The sequence below is a fragment of the Eptesicus fuscus genome, chromosome 9 (genome assembly GCF_027574615.1).
Source record: "Eptesicus fuscus isolate TK198812 chromosome 9, DD_ASM_mEF_20220401, whole genome shotgun sequence".
NCBI classification, from domain to species: domain Eukaryota; kingdom Metazoa; phylum Chordata; class Mammalia; order Chiroptera; family Vespertilionidae; genus Eptesicus; species Eptesicus fuscus.
Window position 1 is genome coordinate 31,835,075 of NC_072481.1, and position 23,549 is coordinate 31,858,623.

The following is a 23,549-nucleotide window of genomic DNA, read 5'->3' on the forward strand; positions in this document are numbered from 1 at the left end:
TGAGGGGCGGGGCCGGGCCGGGCCTGGGGGCGGGGCCGGGCCCTGGGCTGGCGACCTGAGGGCCAAGGGCTCGGATCGCGGAGAGGTGGGGACTGCGCGTGCGCGCGGGCCCGGGGGCGGGTCCCTTGGGTCTCACGGGCCCTAGGGACGGAGCGGAGCTGGGGAGCGGGAGGCCCCCCTCGGCAAAGGCCGGTGGGCGGTTCTGCGCAGCTCAGCGGACGGGGTGGAAACGAGCCTGGGGGCGTGGTCTGGGTGGGGCCTGAGGGCGGGGCGGAGTGAGAGCCCCGAGCGGAATTGTGCGCGAGCTCGGGAATTCCGTGGAGGCCCAGGCCGGTGCGGAGCGGTGGAGAGAAGGCCGGGGGCGGGGCGGGGACACGCGGGCGGGGCGGGGACACGCGGGCGGGGCGGGGACACGCGGGCGGGGCGGGGACACGCGGGCGGGGCGGGGACACGCGGGCGGGGCGGGGACACGCGGGCGGGGCGGGGACACGCGGGCGGGGCGGGGACGAGTACGGGTGGAGTGCGCGTACCGCGAACTCCGCGGAGGCGGGAAGAGCGGGCGGGGACGAGGAGCGGGCGGGGCTGGGGGCTGGGCAGAGGGAGCTCCCCTAGCCCTACCGTCTACGGTCGGTCGCGGAGCTAACCGAGGTCCAGGCGAGCGGGTCGGCGCGGCGGGCTAGGCAGGCCCCTGGGGGAGGTGGGAACCTGGCCGGACTAGGCCAGCCGAGGGCGATGCCGGTGGAGAGGGAAGCGGGCGAGGGCGGACGGGATCGTAAGGGGACGCGCGGCGCGGGGGCGGGCGGCGGGAGGGCGCTGTGGGGCGGCTGGTGAGGGGACTGCGATGGGAAGTGTGACGAAGGTCTTTAGCCCTAGAGACTTTAGCCAGCCCACGAAATTTTTTTGAGTTTTGAAATAATGTTTTGACCCCCAAAAGGGAAAAAAAACTATTGCAATTAATACATCTACCAGATGTAATGTAGGATGTGGGTTCATGAATGTAGTTTATATAATTTGGGGCGTGTCGTCCAAAAAAGTGTGAGTGTTTGGGGCTCTTGGAGGTCTTGGAATGGCCTGGGGCTTAGGAGAAGCGTTTGTTTGGGATGGAGGTGAGAGGCGGTGTCAGGGCAGGCCTGCCTCGCAAGGGATACCAAACACAGACTGGCACTGGGGACAGAATAGCTGTTTTCTAATTTACACAGAAGTTCCCAGTGGATGCTGTGGGAAGGGGTGTAGTTAGGGAGAAAAAAGTGAACTGAGGACTAACCAGGAGAGGTTTTTGGAAAGAAGGATCTGAAGGGCATGTGAACTGGAGATGAATGGATAGTTAAGAGGCTCTGGATTTAGAGGTCAAGACATCAGAGAGGTCCAGGTCAGGGATCTTTAAAAATGCAAAGGATAGCACCCCAGCGTGCACAACCTGTGATAAACTGAGGCCGTGAGGGAGTAAGTGTATTTAGAGTAAGGCACCCCAGGATGAGATTGGACTACACCCCCAAACCTGCATTTGGGAGTTGTGGAAGCAACCTACCAGCTGAGTTGTTCCATAGGTTCCTTTCGGGTTTGGTTTGCCTCTTTCTTATTAACCACAACAAAGGAACTTCTAGAGAACCCAACTTCTGCCATTTATTACTTGTTATTTAAATAATTCTACCCAGCACAGGCTATAGGGAAGATATTAATGGATACAGGGGGTATGAAATGAGTTTTGTATGTAAGGACATGTTTGCTTCCCGCAGACAACTGAGGTGATAAGATTGTGAGCTGAGAAAAGAACTGAACATTTGGGAAGGAGCACACTCGCTTCCTTATTCATATATTACACATCTAGATACTTTCCCCTAAAACTGATTTTCAACCGGTGTGCTGCAAGAATACCTTGCTATTTAGTCAGGGTCACTGACTTCTTTTCCCTTGCCGGAGTGGGGGACCTTTTTTCTTCCAAGAGCCATTTGGATATTTATAATATCATTCGCGGGCCATACAAAATTATCAACTTAAAAATTAGCCTGCTATACTTGGTCAAACATTTGATTAATTCACCCCTAAGGCCAGACCAAATGATTTCTCAGGCCTTAGATGGCCCATGGTTCGGATGTTCCCCCACCCTGCCTTAGAGTGCCAAGTAAAAAAATGACCACAGCCAACACAACAATAGCCCTTTGGTGTAAATGAGTCAAAGTTATGCCTATTTTTTTTTTTTATCAGATCAGCAAAAAAACATACTTTTTGGTGTGCTGCAGAATTTTAGTAATTAGTTTACGTGTGCCATGAGATGTAAAAGGCTGAGAATCGCTGCCCTAAAATGTAACTTTAAAAGCAAGTTTTGTCCCTAAGTCTCCAACCCCCACATTTCCACTCCCAGATAGATTACCACACCATTATTCCACCTCTGCACTATTTACATTCTAGGCCAGATAATTATTCATTGTGGTGGACTGTCCTGTGCATAATGGGATATTTAGCAGCATCACAAAATGCCCCCTATATGCCAATAGCATCACACCCCATCCCAAGTTGTGACAGTCCAAATGTCTCTAGACATTGTTAAATGTCACTAAGAAAAATTGGGATTACAGGATAAAACCTATTGTCTTTATTTATTTATTTATTTAAACCCATTGCCTTTAACCTGACTTTTAAGATCCTTCATTATCTGTTCGTAATCTACCTTTCCTAGAATTTGATTGAATCTGAAAGAACCATCAAATGCAGGAATTCTTTCTTTAGTTTCCTTCATAGATTATTACCTAGTCTTCTTGGACACTTTCAGAGATGGAAAAGATTTAAAATCTTTACTTTTCCAGAAAGTTCTTCTATCTATGATGTCTTCCTGCTTAAAATTCACATTTGTTAAGTCTAGTTATAAAAGAAAAATTCTAATCTTTTTTCCATTTGTGAACACTTGTGATATTAAAAATTGTAGTCATATTTCTCTCATTTTTTGAAATGTTTTCAGCCCCTATTCTTTTAGCTTTATCCATGTAACATAGTATATAGATTATCAGAACATTTTGCTCTCCTCTGACGATATCAAGCCTGATAATGTCCTACTTAAAATGTACTACCTAGCTTGGCAGGTGTTGCTCAGTGGTTGAGCATCGACCTAGGAACCAAGAGGTCATGGTTCAATTCCTGGTCAGGGCACATGCCCAGGTTTCGGGCTTGATCCCCAGTGGGAGTGTGTAGGAGGCAGCTGATCAATGATGTTTCTCTCTCATTGATGTTTCTATCTCTCTATCCTTTTCCATTCCTCTCTCTCTCAAATCAATAAAAACATATTTTAAAATGTACTATCCAGAACTGAGCACAGCATTCTGGATGTAGATCACACTGTTAGCATATAACTTATTATATGCATGCTTATCCATCTTCCTTGACTCTGAGCTTGAAGGCAAGAACCAAGTTTTATTCACTATCTTTGTCTTAGGTTATAGTCATCTTTGCATTACTAGCACAGTGCCTAAAAATTTGATGGAGTGCAACCACCTTTGGGAGCAGATATAGTACACTCTTGCCTTAGAGTGACTTTATAATGAACCAAACCTATCCTATACAGTAAAAGCCTAATAAGCAAATTGTCCCCTCAACTGGGAGTTTGACCAGGGGACAGGGCCAGGAAGGGAGGCCCCCCAGCTAGCAGCTGGTAGCCGCTAGGGACCCTACCCATGCATGAATTTCATGCCCTGGGCCTCTAGTCCTATATAATAAAAGCCTAATATGCTAAGTGTCCGGTTGTTCGGTCGTCCGTTCAACCAATCAAAGCATAATATGTTAATGATATGCTAAGGCCACTCAACCACTCACTATGACATGCACTCACCACCAGGGGGCAAACGCTTCAACCGGTAGGACTGAGCTAGACGAGCCAGACACACCCTGGAGCCCTCCCACTGTCCCTCCCCGGCTGGCCAACCTCCTACTTCCCTCCCCGGCCCTGATCATGCACCAGTGGGGTCCCTTGGCCTGACCTGTGCCCTCTCACAATCCGGGATCCCTCGGGGGATGTCGGAGAGCCAGTTTCGGCCCTATCCCACAGGCCAGGCTGAGGAACCCACTGGTGCATGAATTCATGCACTGGGCCTCTAGTATATTATAAAAAAAGCATTTTTAGCTCATGGGCCATACAAAAACAGGTGGCAGGCTAGAATTGGGCTTGCAAGCAATCATTTGCCAACCCCAATCTAGACTAATCCTTGTGTGATTGATTTTTTAAGTCTGAGTAGATAGGCTTATACTTTTATCCTTATAATATCTTATTGATTGCAACCCATTTTTCTAGCTTGCTCAGATCTTTTTGTGTGCTGATTCTGTCATCTGGCATATTAGCCATTTTGTGTCACCTGCAAATTGATAAGCATCCTTAATTAATAAAAATGTTGAATGGGAATAAGGATAGAAGTCTTCCACAGAAGTATTATTTTGTTCTATTAATCATCATTCTTTTAGTATAGCCATTCAGAGAGTTATAAATATCTACCTAAAGTACCACCTGTCAGCCAACCCACATTTCTCCATCTGGTCCACAGGATATCTTGAGAAGCTTTATCTGAAGTTTTGTTGAAATGTTCAGAAAATATCCCTAATTGGTAGTGACTCCATTAAACAAATGTATAGATATGGTGTAACTTTTGTGACCTAAAGTTACTGCTACTTCCTATTTTACTACATTCTTATTTACCTTTTGAAAGCCATAATTTTAATAATGAAATTTAATAATTTTGTTGAGAATTAACATCCAAGTTCATCAATCTGTTATTTTTAGGAATTCACAATCTCCTCAAATTAAGGGTTAATATTTATCTAATACCAGCCCTCTGGTACCAGTAGTAATAAAAGCAAGAAAAATGCACAAATAAAAAATATTAGGATATATGCCTTCTTCTTGACCAGTCTTACCACAATTTTAATATTGTCATACTAGATTTCAAAATCACAATAAAAATGAATTTTATGCCAAGAAATATAAAAACTAAGAAGAAATGGATAATTTTCTATAAAATATAAATTACAAAATTGTTTCAAGAAGGTGTAGAAAACTTTCCCAGGCCGGGTAGCTCAGTTGGTTAGATCATCATCCAAATACACAAGTTCAATCTCTTGTCAGGGCACATATAAGATTCAACCAATGAATGCATGAATGGGTGGAATAACAAATCAGTGTTCCTTCCTGTCTCTCTCAAATTAATTTTAAAAAGAAGGTGTAGAAAACTTGAAAGAACTATTGAACTTGAAATAGTAAAAAAAAAAATCTGCCGAAACCGGTTTGGCTCAGTGGATAGAGTGTCAGCCTGCGGACTCAAGGGTCCCGGGTTCGATTCCGGTCAAGGGCATGTACCTTGGTTGCGGGCACATCCCCAGTGGGGGTTGTGCAAGAGGCAGCTGATCGATGTTTCTCTCTCATCATCGATGTTTCTAACTCGCTATCCCTCTCTCTTCCTCTCTGTAAAAAGTCAATAAAATATATTTAAAAAAAAAAATCTACCTATAAACACTTTATCAGGCTTACAGGATCAAATAACCCCTATCTTTTAAAATATTTTTTTACTGATTTCAGAGAGAATGGGGGAGGTAGAAAGAGATAGAAACATGGGTTTCAAGCCCACAATCTGGGTATATGTCCTGGAATTGAATATTCACAGGTCAACACTCACCCACTGAGCCACACCAGCCAGGTGTAAGAAGTCAATTTTGATTCCTGGTGTTCACCTAAATGTAATGTGTTTTTTGATTTGTTTTTCCCCTCTTTAATTTTCAGCAATTGACGTCTAGGTGGAATGTTCTTTGTATTTATCCAATTTAGGGTTCATGAACTTCTTGATCTGTGGGCTTATGTCTTTCACACGTTTTGGGAAAATTTCTGCCATATCTCTTCAAATTTTTCATCTACACTGTTCTCTATCTCCTCTCCTTCTGGGACTCCAATCACATGTATTTCAGAATAGTTTGATAGTGTTTCTCAGGTTTCTGATACTTTTCTGTTATTTTCATGTACTGTATATCTCTGTTTCATTTTGGGTCATTTCAATTGACCCATCTTTAAGTTCACTGACCCTTTTTTATGCTGTTGGGCCCATCTGATAAAATTTTTATTTCAGGTAATGTACTTTTCAGTTCTAGAATTCCTGTTTTGCTCTTTTTTAGAGTTTCGGTTTCTCTGCTAAAATTCCCTTTGTGTTCACCCATTTGTCCATATTTTCACTAAATTCTCTAACAGATATATAGCAGTCATTTTTATCTTTGTCTGCTGATTCCAGCACCTGGGTCATCTATAGATCTGCTTCAAATGACTTTGTATATTGGACATTGTGTTTAAATGAATAGACACAGCATATAATTTTAAAACAATTTTATTGCTGAAAGTATTATAGATGTCCCCTTTTATCCCCCCATTGAGCCACTCCACCTTGATTCTGCCCCCTCCCCAGGTCTTCACTGTACTATTGTCTCTATTTATGGGTTATGCATATATGCATATAAATTCTTTGGTTAATCCTATGTAATAAAGAGATACTATGCAAATTGACCATCACGCCCTCACAAGATGGCTGCCTATGACCAGGCCGGCAGGGAGGTTAATGAAGGACGACCAAACGACTGAACAGCAGGCTGAGTGGGGCGACCAGGCTGGCAGAGGGGGGCAGTTGGCGGTGACCAGGCCGGCGGGGGGGGGGGGTCAGTTAGGGGCAACCAGGCCAGCAGAGGGGGGCAGTGGTGGTGACCAGGCCGGCGGTGGGGGGGGGGCAGTTAGGAGCGACCAGGCCGGCAAAGGGGGGCAGTTGGGGGCAACCAGGCAGGCAGGCAGGTGAGCGATTAGGAGCCAGCGGTCCTGGATTGTAAGAGGGATGTCCGACGGCCGGTTTAGGCCCGATCCCAGCCTAAACCAGCCGTCGGACACCCCCTGAGGGGTCCCGGATTGGAGAGGGTGCAGGCTGGGCTTAGGGGACCCCCCCCCATGCACGAATTTCATGCACCGGGCCTCTAGTCTCTTTATATAAGGTTTATCCCTTTCCCTGAGAGAATACACTATTTTCTTTGTCTGGGAGCTAGGGTAAGGCGCAAATCACTTCAGTCCCCCTAGGGATTGTGCTAGGATTGGTTTGAGCTGTAGTTTTATTTAAATAGTTCAGTTTAGCCATGGCTGGTTTTGGCTCAGTAGATAGAGTGTCGGCCTGCAGACTGAAGGGTCCCTGGTTCGATTCTGGTCAGGGGCACATGCCAGGGTTGTGGGCTTGATCCCCAGTCAGGGGACATGCAGGAGGCAGCCGGTCAATGATTCTCTGCTATCATTGATGTTTCTATCTCTCCCTCTCCCTTCCTCCCTGAAATCAATAAAAATCTATTTTAAAAAATTCAGTAGTTCAGTTTACCTCTGATTTCAGATATTTGGGAGTGAGATTAGGTCTCTCCTTCATTAGGGTTTGGGGATATAAGTACCTGAAATCACAGAAATTTTTTGCTTTTCAGTTCACACCAATTTCCTCTGAAGCTCTATTTAGGGGCTGATTTTTTTTAAAAAAAAATTTATTAGGAGTTAAACAGGGTGGGAGTTAAGATGCACTTTACTTAGTTATACTTCAACTCAGCTACACACAACCACACGGATAAATCTCAAAAACCTAATAATGAGTGAAAGAAGCCAGATACAAAGGAGTATAATCTGTATGATTCTATGAATATAAAGTTCAGGAAAAATTAATCTGTAGTGTTAGAAATAAAGGCCATGCTTACCTTTGGGAAGGAAGGAGGATGAGTGATTGAAAGAGGGCATAAAAAGGGCTTCTTAAATGCTGATAATGTTCTAGTTCTTTACCTGGGTGGCAGTTACCTGGGTAGTGGTTACTGGGGTGAGTTTACTTTTTAAAAATTTGTTGTGCTAATTTATGATTTGTGTGCTTTTCTATATATATGTTATAGTTCAATAACAAAAAAAGTGTGTGTGAGAGGTGGGGAGACTCCTACACAAAAAAACAAAGTTACAAAAAAAATCAAACCACAGAGTAGAAGATATTTACAACATATAATAATGGAATTCTATCCTGAATATTTTATTTTAAAAATACCTACAAATAAAAAAGAAATGGACAAAAAGTTTTTTTAGAGCAACCCAATAGAAAAATGAGCCAAGGATAAGAAAAAGCAAATAACAGAAGAAGAGGCCTGAATGGCCCATAAACATATGATAATGGTATTCATCTTCACTAATAATCATGGAAATACAAATTGAAACCTTATTGAGATACCATTTCACACCAGTGAGATTGACTATAGCCAAAAGTCTAACAATACCACATAGATTATGGTTAGACTTTGAGGAAGCAGAAACTCTCATACAATGCTTATGGCAATGAAAATTGTTATAATTTAACGATCAAATTGATCAATTATTGACTTAAAAATATGCTGATTCTAAGTTTCTGCAATTTTATTTCTATAAAGAGAGTCTTTTTGCCCTGGCCAGATTTTCTCAGTGGTTACAGGTCGGCCCGCAAACTGAAAGGTCATGGGTTTGATTCCGGTCAAGGGCGTGCAGGTACCTCGGTTGAAGGCAGGATCCCCAATGCTGGTCCGGGCACAACCGGGAGAGGCAACCTATTGATGTGTCTCTCACACATCAATGTTTCTCTCTTCCCCTCTTTCCCCTCCCATTCTCTAGGAATCAATGGGAAAAATATATTCACTCCTCAGGTGAGGATTTAAAAAAAAAAAGTAGCAAAAGGAACCATCCAAGTTTTCAAAGAATAGTACATATTGTTTATGGAGACATGTGTATGATAGTATATAAAATATAGTCAGGAGGCATATTCATCAATTTTAGAATAGCTGTTACTTCTGGGCCAGGAAGGGAATGGGCCAGTGAGGGGCTACATATATCTCAAAAAAGAATTTTTTTAAGTAGATATGGCAAAAATGTTAACATTTATTACCTCAGGGCAGTAATGCATAGTTGTTTAATATATATAACATTCTCTGTACTTTGTCATTTGTTTATTTATAATTGTCTTTTTTTAAAAAAGAAAGACTGGGATCAGTGTGTGAAGGGTATTGGACGTCTTCCTCAGTTTTCTAAACACTCTTAATTCTTTGTAGATACAGCTTTTCCAGTCACTTTGCATCTATATATTAGTTTTTGCCCTATCACCACCAGATCAAGGAGGAGGGTGAGTGAGATCTGACAGAACCATCTCTGTCTTCCTTCTCTGTTTTACCCACCAGGGTTCATAGTAGAGCTCAATACTGTCTTTTCAAGATGCTTCTATTAAACTTAAAATGTCTTTAAGTCCATGACCCAAGTGAGTGACTTAGAATTTGAAAATAAATAAAAGGATGTCTTCTCTCTTACATTTCTGCTGAAAAAAAAAAAAAATGATGTTGTTTAAGATATAAATAATATTGCTTGCTATTTCAGTTGATAAATGTATTGCTAGTCACAAAGAATCTGTTTTTATGCTCCAGGTTTTTAAAAATAATTTCAGAATTATAATAATTTAAGTAATTGTAAATAAATTAATTCACTTATGTCACCTTAGCTTTTTAACTATTTCTCTATAATTATTGAGGGCTTTTAATTTTTGAACCAGAAAAATTATGTCAGTGTAGTCAGGGACTTGTTTTGTGGGGTAGTGTAGTGGAAATACTCATATTTTACAGATTATTCCTGGGAGAGGTCCGAAGTTTACTTTTGTAAATAAACATGTTAGAGTCCTTCCCACTTGTTGAATAGCTTGGTTGTTCAGCTGTGTGCTAGGCAACAGGCTTTCTCTCTTCCTTTTCTCAGATAAAGTGCAGAGAATCAAGAAGTAGTTTTTGTTGTTATTCCTTTGTTATTGTTTTATTTGCAGGTTAAACAGTTTAAGATGAGAAAAGTTGATCTCTGTTTGAGCTCTGAAGGGACTGAAGTGATTTTAGCTACATCGAGTGATGAAAAACATCCCCCTGAAAATATAATTGATGGGTAAGAGTTACTATTCTTTCTTCCTGAAGGTCTTGATATTAGGTCAGTGAACCCCTTGAGTACTGGGACTATGTGTTTTACAACAACTAACACTGTTAAACATAGTTTAATAAACGTTTGGTTAAGTAGATTATCTGACAATTTCCACCTTTGGTCCCATTTTTTAAATTAATTCAGTTGTATATGTTAGGTTTTGATCCTTTTCTTGAAAATTCCTAAACTGACCTTTACAAATTGTTTTTTTAAGAAGTAGTTTAATAAGGCAAAACTTCAAACAACAACAACAACCTCATTTTATGGAAGTGTACATTTTAATATCTGGTTATGGTTTTATTTCAAGTTTTTCTTAGTAAATAGGAGTATAAACATTGTAACTTTCTACCCACTGCCTGTTTCCTTATTAGTCAAAGCAACATCTTTGCTAAACTGAATGCTTCACTCACTATCTGCTATCTACCTGCATTGTTTGGCTCTTGGCCTCTTAATATTATTCCAGTTTCCACTCTTCACCATGCGAGAGCTTATTCTAGGTAGAGATGAATATCATTCTCAGACTTTTAAATTCCAAGAAAAAGTAGATACTGGGAGAACTCTGGCTATTTTATCACCCTCTTGAGTTCTCTTTCTTGGTATTTGTACAATTACCAGAGTTTCACTAATAAAATAATGTAATTTTAGAGCTAGAAGGACTTATGAGTTCATCTTATTTAAACTTCCATTTTAGACTCATTGTAAGACAGGCCTAAGGACGTCAAGTACTAGTTTGAACTATTGAAGGCAGAGCCAGTTGTAATACAGATCTTGTGGTTCTTTGGGTTCTGTTGTGAAGCCCATGTATCTGAATAAATATAAGCAACTCATCCTCTTCTTTTTAGCCTAGTTGTTACCTTCTTTCTGACATTTCTCCCTTTCCCTCAAGGAGGATGAGTTTACCTTTTTTGTTGGACTCTAGCAGAATTTGGTAGTTACCCTTATTACCTTATTTATTCCTTTATAATTATTTATGTTTAATTTTGTTTCTTAATTGTGAATTCTTAGAAGTCAGAGACTATGACTTGTTCATCTTTAACTCCATAGTGTCTTACAATATTTGTTGAGTAGCTTATTTAATTAGACTTAACTAATATTGGAGAGTAGCTGAGTATTTATGCATACATATATATACATATACATACATACACACACTCTAGTATGTGCATATGTTACTTTACATTTGCATAGGACTTTGTCGTTTCATAGACTCTGTTATTTGACACACACTGTAAGCTTGGGTAATAAGAGGCAAAAAAAATTATTTTCAACCTCATTGTAAAGATGAGGAAAAGAATGATCAGAGATAAAATGACTTGCTCAACATCACACAGATAACCAAGAATCAAGATTAACACGCATGTCTTCTAACTCCTAGTTTGGGGTTCTTTGTAGTATACTATAACTCAAACTTAAGGTGTGCATCAAAAATTTGATATCTGCTTTTTGCCTGTGCCTCTTAATCCTTCTTAGTTTTTTACTTCCTAAAATTCAGGTCATAGTAATTTATCCCACTCTGCCTTGGAGCAGAGAAATTAATGTGGGAACTGCTGTGAGAATACATAGATATATACAGATCTGCCTTAAGTTGTTTGCCAGAAATAGAGATCTTTTCATATCAGTCCATATTAATGAATGACTATGGATATCATATTCTTTTTATTAGACAAAACCCTTAGTACAAAAAAAACTACATAAAAGTAGTTACTGACCTGGTAACTGAACAGAGTACATTGGAGACTTTTAATCTATATTCATGTCTAACAAATACAATTAGACTTCATTAGTAGATGTTAAAAATTATTCTCTGCTCATAAATTGGTTTATCTAAATGAAAGTAACCATGGAATTATTTGGAGAAAACATTGCTATAAATTTGCTCCAACTGGACAGTGCTCCCAACTCTCTATTTCCCAGAAATAGGAATTAAAGAAAGTGATTATATTTCTGTTTACCTTTAACTCTACTTTTTTCTGTGGCATTTAATATATTAATGAAAAAGGAGAAAAAAATTTCTGCACTAGAAAAAGTGAATTAAGAGAAAAAGAAGAGCAGTGGAGCAGGGACATGTGCTAGGGGGCGGGAGCGGCTGGGGAGAGATCAATGGGGGAAAAAGGAGACATATGTAATACTTTCAACAATAAAGAATTTAAATTTTAAACAAAGATAGTTAAAAAAAGAGAAAAAGAAGACAAAGAGAATTAGTTTTTTTGTAAAAGAATACTAGAGTTACAGTTAAAATTCCTAGGTAAGTGAACTATATGTGTTACATTGGGCTAAGAGTATATGTGTTAATCTGTAAGCCTCAATTTCCTGGTCTGAAAAATGTGGATAATACCACCTTCCCTGACTACCTCAGAGTTGTGAAAAAAAAATCATGTGAGAAAATAGGTGCTAAACAGTCATTAGCTATAAAGCCTTATTTAAAACTATTTTGATGACTTCATTAAATATGAGGATTCAGTTATATGTCATTTTAAAATCCATGTCTACACGTACTATTTGATGTTATTATATTAGTTGTGTTCATTAAAAGCACCCAAGAAAAAAACACAGGGCAATTAAAAGCCATTTAATTTATTTAAATAAATAATATTTAAAACCATATAAATGTAAATTTTAAAAATTGTGAAATATTAAGCATAATATTTAAAACCCAGAATTGTGGGTTAGGAAACCCAGTTGCTGCAGCAGCTGCTGCTTCTGCTGCTTCTTTTTATAACAGCTTTATTGACATATTATTCACATACCATGCAATTCACCCATTTAAAGTGTACAATTCAGTGGCTTCCAGTATATTCACAGAGTTATGCAACCATCTGCATAATTTTAGAACATTTTATCACCCCAAAAAGAAACCTTGCAATCCATTATAGTCACCCCATATTTCCCTTATCCTCACCAGTCCTACTTTGTTTCTATAGATTTGCCTATTCAGATATTTCATATAAATGGAATTACACATATGCAGTCTTTTGCTTTTTTCAGTTGCTGTTTTCAAGGTTTACCCATGTTGCAGTACATATCAGTGTTTCATTTTTATTTCCAAATAATATTTTATTATATGTATATAGCACATTTTATGTATTCATTTATCAGCAGATGGATATTTGGGTTGTTTCTACTTTTTGGCCACATTTCCCCAATCTTATTTAAAAATACCAACTTATAGCTCCAGGAAACTCAGAAAACCCCAAGCAGGGTAAAAACAGAGGGACCAGCCTGGCCAGTTTGGCTCAGTGGTTGAGCTTCGACCCATGAACCAAGAAGTCACCTGTTCACTTCCTGGTCAGGGTATATGCCCAGGTTGTCGGCTCAATCCCCAGTTGGAGGCATGCAGGATGTTTCTCTCTTGTCAGTGTTTCTATCCCTCTATCACTCTCCCTTCCTCTCTCTCTAAAAATCAACTTTAAAAAATAGGGACCATATAATAATCTGCTAAAAAATAAAGATAAAGAAAAAAATTTTAAATAGCTGGAGGAAAAAAATACATTAAATATAGGGAAACAATAGTAACAGTGACAGCTGACTTTGCATCACAGTGAAATCCAGGTAACAATGGAACAGTATTTTTTAAGGCTGAAAAAAAGAGAAACACCTCCCACCCCCAAGACTGTCTATCCAGAATTCTATATCTAACTAAAATATCCTTCAAAAATGAGGATAGAATAAAGACATTTTACTCAGCACAAGTAGACCTGCATCACAGGAAATGCTAAAGGAAGTTCTATAGGTTGAAGTGATATAATACTAGATAGAAATTCAAACCAGCCCTGGCCAAGTAGCTCAGTTGGTTAGAGTGCCAAGGTTGCAGTTTCGATCTCTCCTCAGGGCACATACAAGAAGGAACCAATGAATGCATAAATAAGTGGAACAATAAATCTCTCTCTCTCTCTCTCCTCTCTCTCTCTCTCTCTCTCTCTCTCTCTCTGTCTCTCTTCTCCCCCCTCTCAACCAATAAATAAAATTTAAAAAAAGAAATTCATACCTACAGGAAGAAATTAAGTTCATTGGAAATGGTAAATATTTGGATAATATGAAAAAGCAACCTTTTTTATTTTAAGTTTTTTTGAAAGACAACTGACCATTTAATGGGAAAAAAACAACAACACTGTACTGTTGCATTTATTACATATGTATTAAGACACAGAAGCATGAGCCTGCATGATGTGTTTGCTGAATTTTAACTGGCCCCAGTGTGACTATAGTAATGGGAGATGATAGCATGAAGGATGAGGATATGATACTTTAATGATGGGAGACCAGATTATTATTTAGAGTCATAAAATACCATACTAAGGCATTTAGATTTATAGGCAATAAGAGGCCACTGGAGGCTTTAGACAAGAGTGACATAAATTCTATGTTTTTAAAGAATATATCTGATAGTAGTAAAGAATTATTAAAATTAGGGAGAAATTAGAGGCAGAATGAACAGTTAGAACGGGATTGCAAGAATCCATGGGTCATTTTTTTATAGTTATTCACTAGACTGTTGTGAGTGTTTAATTTTTATTTGGCTAATTTTTTCTCTCTTTTTTTAATTAACAATAGGAATCCAGAAACATTTTGGACCACCACAGGAATGTTTCCCCAAGAGTTCATTGTTTGTTTTCACAAACGTGTAAAAATTGAAAGACTTGTAATCCAAAGTTACTTTGGTAAGCAAATCATACATTAATTTTCATCATCTTTTAATTTTTCCATAGGCAGAGGGCTCATGTAAATTTTTGGCAAAATTTTTTATGCAGCATGGAATCCAGCTTTATTGCTGGGTAAGAGAGTGGGGTGTATGGGTTAACTGCCTTGAATACAGTTAGACTCTATGAAACTGCAAATTTGAAACCCTTCCAAAGCAACTAATAATTTCCATGCAATTTACTATGTGAAAGTCTTTGGCAAAAGAGCCTATTATGAACATAAGAAGCCAGTTTGCCAGAACGCTAGATTCCTTGACATATTTATTACAGATTGTTTGGCTTGGGGTTCTCTGTTAAATTCTTTCTGGAAATCTGATAACCCTGATTATTTGCATTGGATAATATTGATTCTTATATTAATAATGACATTTTCTGAGGGATTTAGAAGGAGAATCTCCTATTAGAATATCATTCTAATCCTGTCTTTATGTTTATGTAAGGATAAAGTATATCAGAAAGAATCATGGCAGGAAACAGAATACACTCCAGATGGTTCAAATGAAGAGACTTTATTGATGGGTCTACTTATAAAATTATGTTCTGGCTCCAGAGACTAAACCAGGGATGTAAGACACCCAGAAACTGGCTACAGCAGGATGCCATTACCACCCCTGAGCCAAGGGAAGGAAATAGTGTTATGGAGCCCAGTAAAGATTGGAGCTTGTAAATAAGGACCTGCCTGGCAGGAGTTGTAATCGTGAAGGAACACAACCACTGTCAAAGACACGGCACTGAAGCAGGAAGGGAGTGGAGGAAAAACAGCCTGATCTCACTTCCCCACTGCCCTCCAACTTCCTCCCAGTGCCACCCATTGGCCACATATGACCTGTAACCAGTGAGCAAGTGAGTCCCGGAGATGCAGGCCACTGGGATTATCCCCCCAGGGCACAGAACACAGAAAGGGAAGAATGGATCTGGGGTAGCTGAAACTGGGTTAGGGGTGATGGAGAAAAAACAGTGCAGAAGGAAGATGACTGACTGCATTTCTGTTAAGTCTTTCTCCTGTCATTAATTGTAGAGGCTCTGGAGTCAGACAGACCTAACATTTGAATTTTAGTTCTGGCTCTTACTAATTCTTTATCATTGAACACTTTGCCTGACTTCTCTAAGTGCCCAATTTCTCTAAGCTTGTTTCCTTATCAGTAAAGTAGGTTAATATTACTTTTCTCATAAGATTATAGTAAAGAGTGAATGAGGTAAGTATGCTTGACTCATAGTAGGTTCTCCTTAAAGATAAAGACTTATGCCCAAGACTACTAATACTATTACTATTATTAATACCAATATACAAAAAAACCTGGATGATACCAAATTCAAAAAGGCTCCAAAGCTGTGTTGTATGTTTGCAAACATTTGTAAGATTTTAGTGACACCAGATTGCATTTCCCCATAGGGACATATAGAAAAAGAGGAAATGATTTTCAGAAGATGGTGTTCCTGATCCCAGTTCTTTGTGCATTCCCACCAAAGCCTGACGGTCTCCAAGGATAAAAGGAATATAGGAACAACAACAAAGAATCAATAATTAATACTTTATATGTTTTGTTTATTTACAATGTTAGTACGGACCTTGCGAATTGAAAAGAGCACATCTAAGGAGCCAGACAGTTTTGAGCAGTGGATTGAAAGAGGTATGTGCTTGTTTCACCAGCGTTGTTCTGAGCATGAGGGAGGGGAGAATTGTCCTTTGACTCTGTATTTCATCGACAGTTAGAGGAAAAATGATGACCTGAATGATTCTTGTGACATATTTAGAGCCTAGAAAAACCCAGGTTTCAATACAAGACTGCTTCTTTACTTACTGGGTATGTAACTGTTAACATGTTACTTAATTTTTCTGAGTTTGTGAATCCTTATCCGAAAAATGGAGATGATACCTACCATTTATGGTTTTTATGAACATAACTAGAGGCCCAATGCATGAAATTTGTGCAGCAGGAGAGGGGGGTTCCCTCAGCCCAGCCTGCACCCTCTCCAATCCGGGACATCCCTCTCACAATCCTGGACCGCTGGCTCCTAATCGCTCACCTGCCTGCCTGCCTGCCTGCCTGGTCGCCCCTAACTGTCCCTCCTCCCCCGCTGGCCTGATCACCCCTTACTGCCTCTGTGTGCCAGTCTGATTGCCCCTAACTGCCCCCGCTGACAGCCAGGTTGCCCCCAACTGCCCCACCCCGCCGGCCTGGTCGCTCCTAACTGCCCGCCCCCCACCCCCCACCCCGCCAGCCTGGTCACCCCTTACTGCCCCTCCTGCTGACCTAGTCGCCCCCAACTTCCCCCCTCTGCCAGCCTGGTTGCCCCTAACTGCCCCCCCCCGCCAGCCTGGTCACCCCCAACTACATCCCCCCCGCCAGCCTGGTCGCCCCTAACTGCCCCCTCCCACCAACCTGGTTGCCTCTTACTGCCCCTCCTGCTGGCCTGGTTGCCCCCAACTGCCCCCCTGCTGGCCTGGTTGCCCCCAACTTCCCTCCCCTGCCGGCCTGGTCGCCCCTTATGGCCCCCCCACCAGCCTGGTCACCCCACGCAGCCTGCTCTTCAGTTGTTTGGTCGTCCCTCACTAACACCCCTGCTGGCCTGGTTGCCCCATGCAGCATGCTGTTCAGTTGTTTGGTCATCCCTCACTAACCCCCCTGCCAGCCTGGTTGTAGGCAGCCATCTTGTGAGGGCGTGATAGTCAGTTTACATATTACCTGTTTATTATATAGGATATCTGGTATATGGTAGACAAACAATAAATATTAGTTTTCTCTTTCCAGCAGAATTGGTAGCCTCTAGTAAAATACATACTGCCTTCATGTGTCTATCTCCATTCCTTCACAAAATAACATGAAATAATAGTAAGGAATAAAAGGAGACATAAACATAGAATGACAAAAAATAAACAAACAAAAAACTAGGAGACCAAAGCAGATGTGAGAGATCAATATATATTACTAGAAGCCCGGTGCATGAGATTCGTGCACTGGGGAGGGCGGTCCCTCAGCCCGGCCTGCACCCTCTTGCAGTCCAGGGCTCTCACAGTCTGGGACCCCTCTCTCCTTACCACCCACCTGCAGTGGAGGTGGGAGAGGCTCTTGCTACAGCCGCTGTGCTCGCCAGCCGTGAGCCTGGCTTCTGGCTGAGCAGTGCTTACCCTGTGGGAACACATTGACCACCAGGGGGCAGCTCCTGTGTTGAGCCTCTGCCCCCTGGTGGTCAGTGCGTGTCATAGCGACCAGTCGTTTCACCATTTGGTCGATTTGCATATTAGCCTTTTATTATATAGGATGAAAGAGCCTTAGCTGGTTTTGCTCAGTGGATAGAGCATTGGCCTGCAGACTGGGTTCTGGGTTTGATTCTGGTCAAGGGCACATGCCCAGGTTGCGGGCTCGATTTCCAATAAGGGGCACGCAGGAGGCAGCCAGTCAATGATCTCTGTCATCATTGATGTTTCTATCTCTCTCTCCCTCTCCCTTCCTCTCTGAAATCAATAAAAATGTATCATACACACACACACACACACACACACACACACACACACACATATATATATATATATATATATATATGTGTGTGTATATATGTTATGGAAGAGAGGATGCTAATGGAGAAGTAAGTTCTATAGTTGAATGGAATAGGTTATAACCTAAGTGCCTGCCAAAGAGAAAATTAATGACAAGCAAACCAATTTGCCTAACAGAACCCCCAAAACGTCTAGAACTTGAAGGCAAATGGTAACATAGAAAATGTGAGTGAGGCATGAGCCAGAAAAGAAGGGTCATTAGTTGAACACTTATATACAAAGTAGTTGGACCCTAGGTACCTTCTCCTACCCCAAAAGCCAAGTGACCACTCCTTCCACCCATAAACCACCTCCAAGGGATGACTGTATCCTCCCCAAGGAACACTGAATGTTGAGGCTCAGAACTCAGGTATAGTAGAGAGAGTGCATGAGACATGGAGTTGAAAACAGGAATTTAGGTGGAAGCCTGCATATTGAATAGTGGGAACTCCTGCTATGCTCTGCTATTTATGACAGCAACCAAGAATATAGCCCCAGCAAGGAGATGGGAAAATTCATCTTTGGAGAAACTGAATGGCCCCAGAAAAAAGATTTATGGATGTTGACAAAGACTAGCTCATTCCTGGTCACCCTATTGAACTCCACTAGTCAATGAGCCTGGCTCATGCACATAGTTTTCAAATGATGTATTCATAAATAACAAAGATCACCAAACATGTGATGAAGGCCTCAAACCCTGAATGTAATCAAGCCTTTAGCTTTCATTTCCAAGCTATAGGAAATATGCAGGATAGAGGAACAAATTAAATGAAACCATGAGGAGGCAAGATGATAAAACATGGGGCATTCTACAGGACAATTGACCTGGTCTCTTCGATAAGTCAATGGCTTGGGGGAGAAATGTGTATGTGGGAGGGAAAGCAGTTTAAGTTTAAAAGAGAGAATTCTGATTTTAGTAAATCAACTATAAAAAGACATTTTTGAATCAGTGGTGAAATTTGCATATAGACTGAGTACCATATAATATTAAAGCATTATTTTAAATGTTAGTATAATAATGGTATTGTGGTTATGTAAGAAAATATCCTGACCTAGCTGGTTTGGCTCAGTGGATAGAGTGTCGGCCTGCTGAATGAGAGGTCCCAGGTTCGATTCCAGTGAAAGGCACCTGCCCAGGTTGCTGGCTCAATCCCCAGTAGGGAGTGTGCCAATCAATGATTCTCTCTCATCATTGATGTTTCTATCTCTCTCTCTCCCTCTCCCTTCCTCTTTGAAATCAATAAAAATATATTTTAAAAATATCCTTATTATTTAGAGATGTATAGTCAAATATTTGGAAGTGAAATATCATGATGTCTTAGACTTGCTTTAAAAGATTTTAGCAAAAAAATTAGATAAATCAAGAATGGTAAAATATTAGTAAATGTAAAATCTAAATGATGAGTTTATATAGGAGTTATGTTCTATCTTCTTTTATGTTTGTTTGAAAATTTCCAATGTTTCATAATCTATAAAACTAAGCAAATGAAATAGAGGTTATTATTAACTTCTGGTCAGGGAGGCTTTAAATAAGAAAATGTGATCATAATTTGTTATTTATTTCAGCAGCAAATAACATGTATATAGACTAATTTTGCCATCAAATATTGATTTCAAAATTGAGAGGATGACAGGAGGGGAAACTTGCCAGAGGATTTTAGTTTAAATTTTCACCCATCATAATATAAAGTCAGTAAAAAATTGTTAAGAAAAGAAATATGAACAATATAATTTCAGGAAAAACAGCTTTAAGAGTTGAAAACATTTACCTGGAGGGAGCAGGACTGGAGGATAAAGGAGAGGACAAGCAGGGGATTACCATTTTTTATTGCCCCAGAGAAAGATTAGGAAACAGAAAGTCATACATACTCTTACTTCCCAGAGACTTCCCTTTGTATACTATACACCTTTAAAATTATGTACACTATTTTATACAAATAAAATTAATTTCTAAATCTTAATATTTTTATTATATTAATTAAATATTTCATGGTTCCAAATAGAATCATGTTTGATATGATTATCTTATGATCAAATAAATTAATCTGTCCTAAAATTATATGAGTAAAGGTTTTCTAAAGTTGGATACCAGAAAAGATCGATTCAAGGGTAGCATAATTCTGCAGTATAGTAAAAATTTATTGTGAGAAACTGAGCTCTAGTTGTTGCCCATGGGAACAATAAAATGGCTCCTTTCAGGCCTGCAATTGATCCTCAAAAGGGATTTCCACATTTTATCAATTCCTCACTTTATATTTCTTTACTATAATTTACATTTGGATTGCCTTATGTTTTTATTCACTAGCGATATTTTATAGCTCATAAACAGTTTATCTTTCATACCTTTTATATTAAATATCTCTATCTGTATATTAAATTTTAACCCCAAAACACTGGTAAATCTGGTTTAACTATAGTTTACCACATATAATGTTTTGCTGAACATAAATTTCAGTAGCTATCCTCATGTCTTGTAAGCCCTAACTCATTTCTGTTAAATTTATGTTTTAGATCTAGTACACACAGAGGGACAGCTTCAAAATGAAGAAATTATGGTAAGTAAATATACTTTGTAGAGATAAATATTATCTTTAGCCAGCACAATATGTTTAAATTTTAAACCTATCTCTATAGTAATAAAGTTAATAAATACTCTCATGATAGTATAGTTTCTGTACTTAATCCATAAACAGAGGTTATTCTCAATAATATTATAGTCTAAAGGTAGCATTTATAAATTAGGCTTTTATCTATCATAGACAGGATTACAGCAAGGTTAAAACAGAATGCACTTACTTTTTAAAAAAAATATATCTTTATTGATTTCAGAGAGGAAGGGAGAGGGAAAGAGAGATAGAAACATCAATGATGAGAGAAAAGCATTAATTGGCTGCCTCCTGCACATCCCCCACTGGGGATCAAGCCCGAAACCCAGGCATGTGCCCTTGACCAGAATCGAACCTGGGACCCTTCAGTTCACAGGCTGATGTGCTCTATCCACTGAGCCAAACAGCTAGGGCCAGAATTCACTTACTTGTTTTTGTTTTAATTGTGTTCATTTTTTAAATTGGAAGTATTTACTTGCTTTGCTTTCTCTTATTTGATTCTGTAGGCCTTTTAGAGTAGGAATCATAAAAGGTTGCAATGCCAAAGCTGGATGTTAATTTAAGCATGAAAGGACAAGGGAGATTCAGATAAGGGGAACTGGAGCATAGGATCAGCAACAAATAAACCAAAGAGAGATGGGGTGGAAAGAGAACAAGCATTTTTCCACAGCATTCCATTGAGCTTTGCTTGTCAAGTGGAATGAATGCCCATTGATGAGGAAGTGCTGCCGTATCAGGAATTTCTCTGTTCCTGCCAGTTTGTCAGGCCGTGGGTTTAGACAAACACAAAAACTTGGAAAAAATGAATATGTGTTTGTGTGCTTTATATTCTCCCAAGGATATGTGTTGTTGTTTTTATTGATTTTTAGAGATAAAGGAAGAGAAAGAGAGAGAAACATTGATTGGTTGCTTCCCATATGCACCCCAACCAGGGATCGCACCCCCCAACCTAGGTATGTGCCCTGACCTAGAATCAAACCCACAGCCTTTGGTGTATGGACAACACTCCAAACAACTGAGCCATCTGACCAAAGGCAATGTGTGTGTGTGTGTGTGTGTGTTGTGTGTGTGTGTGTGTGTGTGTGTGTTTAAAGGTGGGGTGTTTGTTTAATTAAGGTGTCTTGAAATGAGGGTTAAAGTGGTACCTTGTCCATTAAATTTCCTTTTTCACAACTTATTGGGAGCTGCTATGAAATCTATACTTCAAAAGAGTCTATAGGATGTTTTTGAATCCTATTAATTTTTTTCTTTACCACCCAAATGTGCCCAATGACTGGGAAGGTGAGTTGAGGGGGGTGGGGTGGGTGTTGAAAAATGATTACACTGAATTTTATCTTCCTATTTTTATCCATCTTTACCAATGGGTGATGATTAGTAAGTCTCTGCTGAATATTTTGTTTCAGGACCCACTGAGGATCAGAAAAGCTCACATCATTATAGAACATTTGGAAAATAATAAGGGGGATGGGAGGCTGAAAATCACTCATCATTTTATCACCCTGTCATAACAGCTTTTTCTATATCTACTTTCTTCTAGTTATCGACCATATGCTTCACATATAGTTATAATAATAATGAATGAACAATTTTCTATCATTTTTAAAATTTATTATATACAAGCTTCATAATTTTAAGATTAAGCATATGCAAATGGGAAAATGCTAACTAATTTCCTTTTTCCTCCCTCTGTCATTGTAAGTACTACTACAAGGAACATCTTATACATGTTCCCACTACCATGATCTTCACCTTTTTAATTACTTTATAAGATTAGATTTCAGAGAATGGAATTACTAGATTGAAAGATATAGACATATTTATACCTGTTTAGTATATTGCCAAGTTGCTAAAATTTTTCAATTTTGATTACGTAAATGTAAAAGTAAAGGTTCAGGGTATTATATTCTGAGGCATCGTTAACCAAAAGAAATTTTTTGTTATGAAAAATACTTTAGAAAAACACTTTGAAAAAACTGATCAGAAATGTACAGTTGTAGCCCGGCCGGCGTGGCTAAGTGGTTGAGCATTGACCTATGAAACAGGAGGTCACAGTTCGATTCCCCGTCAGGGCACATACCTGGGTTGTGGGTTTGATCTCCTGTGTAGGGCGTGTAGAAGGCAGCCAATCAATGATTCTCTCTCACCATTCATGTTTCTATCTCTCTCTCCCTCTCCCTTCCTCTCTGAAATTAATAAAAATATTTTTTAAAAAAGAAAAGAAATATACAGTTGTAATTTTCAGCTCCAACAGCTATTTTACATCAAACCAAGGCTGTTATTTAGCTAATACACACTAGAACAACTGTACTGTTATATGTGACTGGCTTCTCTTCTGAATCTTATCTTATAAATTGTTATATATTTAGACTATACTCATGCATCAAACCCTTTTTTCTGTTAACTGCTTAACAGTTAATTAGAACTGCTAAAAGCATTCTTATTGATTTTTCCCCTACAGGCACATGATGGCCATGCCACTTACTTGAGATTCATTATTACATCGGCCTTTGATCATTTTGCTTCTGTGTATAGCATTTCTGCAGAGGGAATAGCAGTCTCAAATCTTTCTTAATAATTATTACAAAATGCTTTTGTATGTTTTTTAACCATGTATTTATTTTAAAATAAAGTTGCCACTGATGTACTTTATTAAAGGGATTTGCATCAATCTGTTTCAGTTTTTATTTTCTCTTTAACATTTTGTACAAAGGAACTTGGTATGA

The 23,549-nt window shown here is 39.6% G+C and overlaps 1 protein-coding gene across 4 annotated transcripts; it reads left to right on the forward strand.

Moving 5' to 3' along the window:
* Positions 1–284: 284 nt before the first annotated feature.
* Positions 285–23,494, forward strand: IFT25 (intraflagellar transport 25). Of its 4 annotated transcripts, none has more exons than XM_054720541.1 (7): positions 315–333; positions 9,088–9,158; positions 9,840–9,952; positions 14,537–14,643; positions 16,245–16,313; positions 20,732–20,775; positions 23,285–23,494. In XM_054720541.1, exons 3-7 carry the CDS (start codon positions 9,855–9,857, stop codon positions 23,396–23,398), a joined length of 432 nt encoding a protein of 143 aa, XP_054576516.1. In that variant the 5' UTR covers positions 315–333; positions 9,088–9,158; positions 9,840–9,854; the 3' UTR covers positions 23,399–23,494. The 4 variants fall into 4 exon arrangements, with proteins under 4 accessions (XP_054576517.1, XP_054576516.1, XP_054576515.1 ...); XM_054720540.1 differs by lacking the exon at positions 315–333 and adding an exon at positions 569–648; XM_028142106.2 differs by lacking the exon at positions 315–333 and adding an exon at positions 654–697.
* The last annotated feature ends 55 nt before the right edge of the window (positions 23,495–23,549 follow it).